This window comes from Aplysia californica, unplaced genomic scaffold (assembly GCF_000002075.1).
Source record: "Aplysia californica isolate F4 #8 unplaced genomic scaffold, AplCal3.0 scaffold00221, whole genome shotgun sequence".
Classification (NCBI taxonomy): Eukaryota; Metazoa; Mollusca; class Gastropoda; order Aplysiida; family Aplysiidae; genus Aplysia; species Aplysia californica.
In genome coordinates, this window is record NW_004797491.1 from 1,071,710 (window position 1) to 1,077,331 (window position 5,622).

Genomic DNA, 5,622 nt, shown 5'->3' on the forward strand with positions numbered 1-5,622 from the left:
ATGTTTGCTGCATGTACTAGAGCCTCCGTCTCTGCCCTGTAGTTTGTACAATGTCGCCCTGTTGGGACTGCCTCTGCTTGTCGTCGTCCATTTGGGAACTGTACGTACACTCCGGCTCCTCCTCTTTTCACAGCATCAGTGGCAGATCCGTTTGTATAGATCCTTATCCATGCCTCTCGTGGGTATCTTTCTTCAAGCATGGACAGGGTGAGGGACTTCTTGCTCAGGTCGCTGTGGTCATCTTTTGTGGTGAACATAGGAATGGACGAGTGTATAAATATGTTTGTGTTTGTCTTTTCCCGTGATGGTGCCTCTGGGGTGTGGTTCAGCACGTTCACTGTGGCTGGTACATGGTCTGTACGGATCTTTGGATTTTTCTGCTTTCTTTGATGAAGTTGGATCTTTTGAGTCTTGCGGTGTTTGATCTCGCTGTTCTCGTGAGCAGTATACGATCCTCCATAGCTGTGGCCTTGGTATACTGTATGAGGGCCTTGCATTCCCATCTCCTCTGCAGGGCCACTATAGATGTTGTTTGTTCCATCTTTTCTATAGGCGTTGACCTCATTGCTCCAGTGATTATTCGGAGAGCCTGGTTTTGCACTTTTTCCAGAGTGTACTTGTGAGTCTGTGCTGCAGTCATCCATGCACTGGATCCGTACTCAAGATGGGGCCTGATTGCGCCCAGATAGACCTGTCTAAGTGTTTTCTCATTTGCTCCCCACAGAGTCCCTGCTAGTTTTCTCATGATGTTAAGTTTCTTCCTGGCTTTATTTTCTGCATTCTGAATGTGTTGTTTCCATGTGAGACGCTTGTCAAAGATTATTCCAAGATACTTCTGTTGATTCTCAAACTTTAGGGGGTTTTTGTCTAATGTGAGGTGTTTTGGCTCAGCCTGGCTGAGAGTGAAGAGTGTAGCAGAAGACTTTTCTTTGTTTACGGTTACACACCAGGTTTTTGTCCATGTAGTGAGTTTGTCCAATGCTAGTTGCATGCGATATGTGGCTGTAGTGACGAATTCCTTAGAGCACCAAAGAACCAGGTCATCTGCATACAATGCGGCATGTATTCCTTTGGGCAGTTCATTCATGAGGTCATTGATGAAGAGGATAAAGAGCAAAGGTGACATGACTCCACCTTGGGGTACTCCTTGTCGCAGCAGCATTTTCCGTCCTTGATATCCATTGAGAATAAAGAAATGATTTTACTAACCTTTAAATGGTGTACTAACAACTTTCTTGCACCTGTCATATCTGTGCGCGCATGGTCGCGCCCTGTTCCGTATGCGGTCGCGCTGAGGGCATGCGGTCGCGCTGAGGGCATGCGGTCGCGCCAAGGGCAGAGCATTAACATGTTAAAATGCGAAATCTGCGTATGACGTTTTGGAATGATTGACGATATCACAGTATATAAACAGGAAGTTGACACACTGAAGCGGCCCTGAACATGGATTGCCTGACCTATTTTGCTGACAGAGACAGCTGAGAAGCAAAATACGACAAGTGGTCGCGGGTTGGGCCAGGTACTCTAGATCTAGAATCTAGATCTAGATCTAGATATAGATCTATAGATTAGATCTAGAATCTAGATTAAATCTAGATCTAGAATCTATAGATCTAGATCTAGATCTAGATATATATCTAGAATATAGATCTAGACTAGATCGGGGCTTTTTCCGTTGTTCCCACCCCGCAATTGTTATTCACGGGTAAAGGCCCCAAGGGTAGGGAGGGTTTCAGGGGCTTGCCCCCCTGACCTAATATAAATAAGATGGGGGGTTTCAGGGGGGCATGCCCCCCTGACTTTAACCACAATTAAATGTTTTGCAGTTGTTAGGTTTGATATCTTAGCTTGCCGCTAATCAAACGTATAGAAAAAGCACCACTAGATTCTAGATCTAGCATTTTGCTTTTACAATTTAAAAAAAATGTCAAGTCATGCTGTGTAATAGTTACAATGCAAGGCACAATGAGCAACATATTATAATAGATTCTATAAAAGTCTAAATGAAATGTAGGGACTCACACATGTCCCTCCCCATCTTCCTTCCTCGATGACAGCAGCCTTGATGCCAAATTCTGCTGCTCTTCTGGCACTTGCAATGCCACCAGAGCCTCCACCAATGACGAGATAGTCGAACTTCTTCACGATGGGTGCCATTCTTGATGATAGGAAACGGGCTGACATAGACAAACTCCACCGGGTGACTGCCACTTCTGCTAGGCCTAGTCTCAGTGAACCAGACCAACAGGACACAAAATAGGCCCAAGTTTATCCAATATGTTTCCGGTGCAAAGGTCAAAAGGGTGTATGTTTACGGTGCACAGTCATGATGATAACAGCAGTACAGCAGTACAGGACATCGAAATGTCATTGCGCGATTTATCAAATATATGTTAAGTAGCTATGCACCAATCTTTAATCATTTTTGAGTGCATTAATTTCAGGAAGACGGTTCATCACATTTGACAAAGGCTTTGTTCGTACAACCCACCGACAAGGCAGCTTTTTGTATGCTGACATTGAGTGCTGTAATCCGACACCGGAAGACATCCTTGTCACTACATGGCAACAAGACACAAACATGGCGGACGTCCTATTATGATTAGGCTCAGAGTTGGAGAAAGTTGTAACAGAAAATCTACAATTCTCTGCCCGCCTTTGGTAGTAAATCTCTAGGGTGACAAGCACAGCACCTTATATTTTTTCGATCTGAAGGGTAGGTTGAAAACTAAGACCCTCAAAGGGTTTAATATTGTTTTAGAACCTTAAACTACTCGGTGATGGCATGTTATTATTATAGGCCCATTAATTTTAATTTTATCCTTGACAATGAAATGAACTAGAGTCTAAAGATTTTTTTTAAAATACCCGATGCGTGTCTATTAACTGGCTCTATACAATACTATGATTTTATCTAAAATAAAGAGAGTGTACGCACAGTTAACGCTTGGAATTCCCTACCGGAAAATGTAGTGTCTGCACTATCCTTGAATGCTTTCAAGAATAGGATTGACATGGTCTGGAAGGAACATAAATTCTCTATGAACCTAGACTGGTTTCAAACTGCCAGATCCATGAGCACCAACCTACAGATAACAGAGTGTGAAAACAATGAGCAGGAAGGAACAAGCAATGAAAGCAACGAACGGCTGATAGGTGACTAGCCTGACCACAGCCGTACTTCGAACTAACTAGAGGAAGGAATTTAAGTGGAAGCTACTCACTGACAGAACATGCGATCTCACCTAAGCTTTAAAGGTGATTTTGCAGTTTCGTACGTTAACACATTACACCCTAACTCGCCCGGGATCGCCCGGGAATTCCCTTACGCGCTCCACCCTGACTCGCCCGGAACCGCCCGCGCCGACCCAGCGTCTTTAGAAACGAAAGTCTCGCCTTGACGAGACTCTGGGGCCGGGATTTTGATTTGCATAGTATAGCAAAAAGTTTCTTCTTTCGTTTGATACCGAAACGAAATTTTTCGGGCTAGTAGTTTTAGTATTAGAGCTGATCGAAGTGCGATCGCGTTACCGACACTTCGAAAGTGCCTCGACTTGTTGAAAAGCGACACAATTGAGTTCGAAAACGGAAATAACGATGGATTTGAGCAAAAACGAGCATGTGACAAATCAGATGGCTCAGATTTTGATGAAAACGTTGTAGGAAGAGTTTGGGGCGATTCCGATTGATCAGACGGAGAAATTATAGAATTTAGATCTAGGGCCCGACCGCGAGGCTGAGAGTGAGAGTGACGGGTCGGACACCCCGATTGAACTAAAGTGAGAACATTTCCAACAGTTTGTGCATACATAAAGTTATATTTTTCTGAAACTACATTCAGTTTTCTTTTTAACTTTTATTTTTTCAGGATTTTTGGAATTTGTTTAGTATTTTTAAAATGTGTTTTTTAAAGGCTAGTATTCAGGGGAGGTGGGTTCTTTCCCCTTGCTTAGGATCTAGGAATGGACTTCCCGTCCAGGCCCTTAGGGTGTAATGTGTTAAAGTCCGAAGCTGAATGCCAGAGACCCTGAATTGCCAGGTAATCGTTGAGGACTGAACTAAGCCTGAGACTGGAAGGAAACACTAAAACCAGAAAATCAAAATTCAAGCTAAGAATGGTGCTTTTTCGGCAGTCCCCAATTATTTCTCCCAGGTTTGGGACCATCCACTTGAGGACCGGGCGAGTTTCACTGGACGCTCCCTTTGTCCACTCGCGGTTATGGAGTGAACGGTTAATTCTCACCCAGACATTCAGAACTCTTGCAGTTGCTCCTTTCTTAACTCACTCATCCCCCACCTTGCAACTGTTACGAGAAAGCTGGAGAACCGCCCCGTCCCCGTGCTCGCAATTGTTACAAACTGAGACTTACTGATTTTTTCCTGTCCAAAGGGAAGCAACAGCTGCAATAATGAGGGGTGGGAATCATCAACAGTCATTTCCCTTGAATTTAAGCCGAGCTGGAAGTCTGTAGTAAGAAAGGATAATTTTTTTGCAGACTTTTCTGTGTGCTATGTGTAAACAGTTACATAACTTTACCTAGCATTTATGACAAAAGTATAAAAAAAGCTCACCAAAATTCTCAAATGCAAAGTATTCCAAATCCAATATCATTTTCCAAAAGGGAATCCACTTGTTTTCATCAGTGGGAAAAAAGCACTTCATTACTTTGGTCAGGGTGATTTATTTTAATAGCCTTAAAACTGACGGGCAGTAGGCCTACAGCCTTTTCAATGAAAATTGAGTGAGAATGGGTGACTTAAGTTTAAGTTTGTTTGTATAAGAATGAAAGATGTGCATAGAGCTTAGAATAAATCCCAGGCAAACTATTTTCTCTTGTTCTGAGATGTGCCGATGTAATTTTTGGCAAGTTGAGAACAGACAGTATAATATAATTAAGTATTGCTGCTTGTTGATTCCCATACATGGAGGAGAACTGGGGCTTGTGGTATGTACACTTGCAGTGGACAGTACATATTTATGTCACAATGCTGGGGAATCAGGCGCTCATCAATTTTTGGGCATATGGAGTCATTGGTATAGTCTTAAAGCTTGTTCACTTGCCTTGCTTAGGATGAAGAAAGTACCAACCTGTCTTAAAAATAAGTTGAGATATTATTTGTGATTGAAAAAAGTGCGATCACCTTCTCTTAGTCAGAGCTTAGTTAAGGGGAAAATAACCACCTAAGTTTGGTGATTTTCAAAGCCTTGGACGCTGCAAATTTACTTTTTTGTTGTTGCTTTTGACGAACGCTTTTCAGTAAAATCTGCACCTAATTTTTTTTAAAGGACATAAAAGATGTGGAACCCCCCAACAGAAATTATTTGTACAAATTCCCCCAACAAGTGGACAAATATTGGTTCCTTCTATTTCATTATTTTGACGAGCACCTGGTCTCACTATGTTGCCACGTACGTATGTAACATTATGTCGTGTCACTTGTACACACACACTGCCATCTGTCACTAGTACACACACACTGACATCTGTCACTAGTACACACACACTGACATCTGTCACTAGTACACACACACTGACATCTGTCACTTGTACACACACACTGACATCTGTCACTTGTACACACACACTGACATCTGTCACTAGTACACACACACTGACATCT

General features: G+C 42.7%; 2 protein-coding genes across 2 annotated transcripts in view; one reads left to right on the forward strand and one right to left on the reverse strand.

Moving 5' to 3' along the window:
* The window catches only part of LOC101847425 (glutathione reductase, mitochondrial), a gene marked incomplete in the record, with an annotated part of 15,999 nt that extends 13,679 nt beyond the window's left edge, over window positions 1-2,320 (reverse strand). The window contains 1 exon segment of the mRNA XM_005099664.3: window positions 2,023-2,320. Within this exon segment, the coding sequence (XP_005099721.2) occupies window positions 2,023-2,184 (162 nt within the window).
* Window positions 2,321-2,345: 25 nt separating this feature from the next.
* LOC101850956 (A-kinase anchor protein 14) overlaps window positions 2,346-5,622 on the forward strand; it is a gene marked incomplete in the record, with an annotated part of 12,416 nt that continues 9,139 nt past the window's right edge. Inside the window, 1 exon segment of the mRNA XM_013083266.2 lies at window positions 2,346-2,716.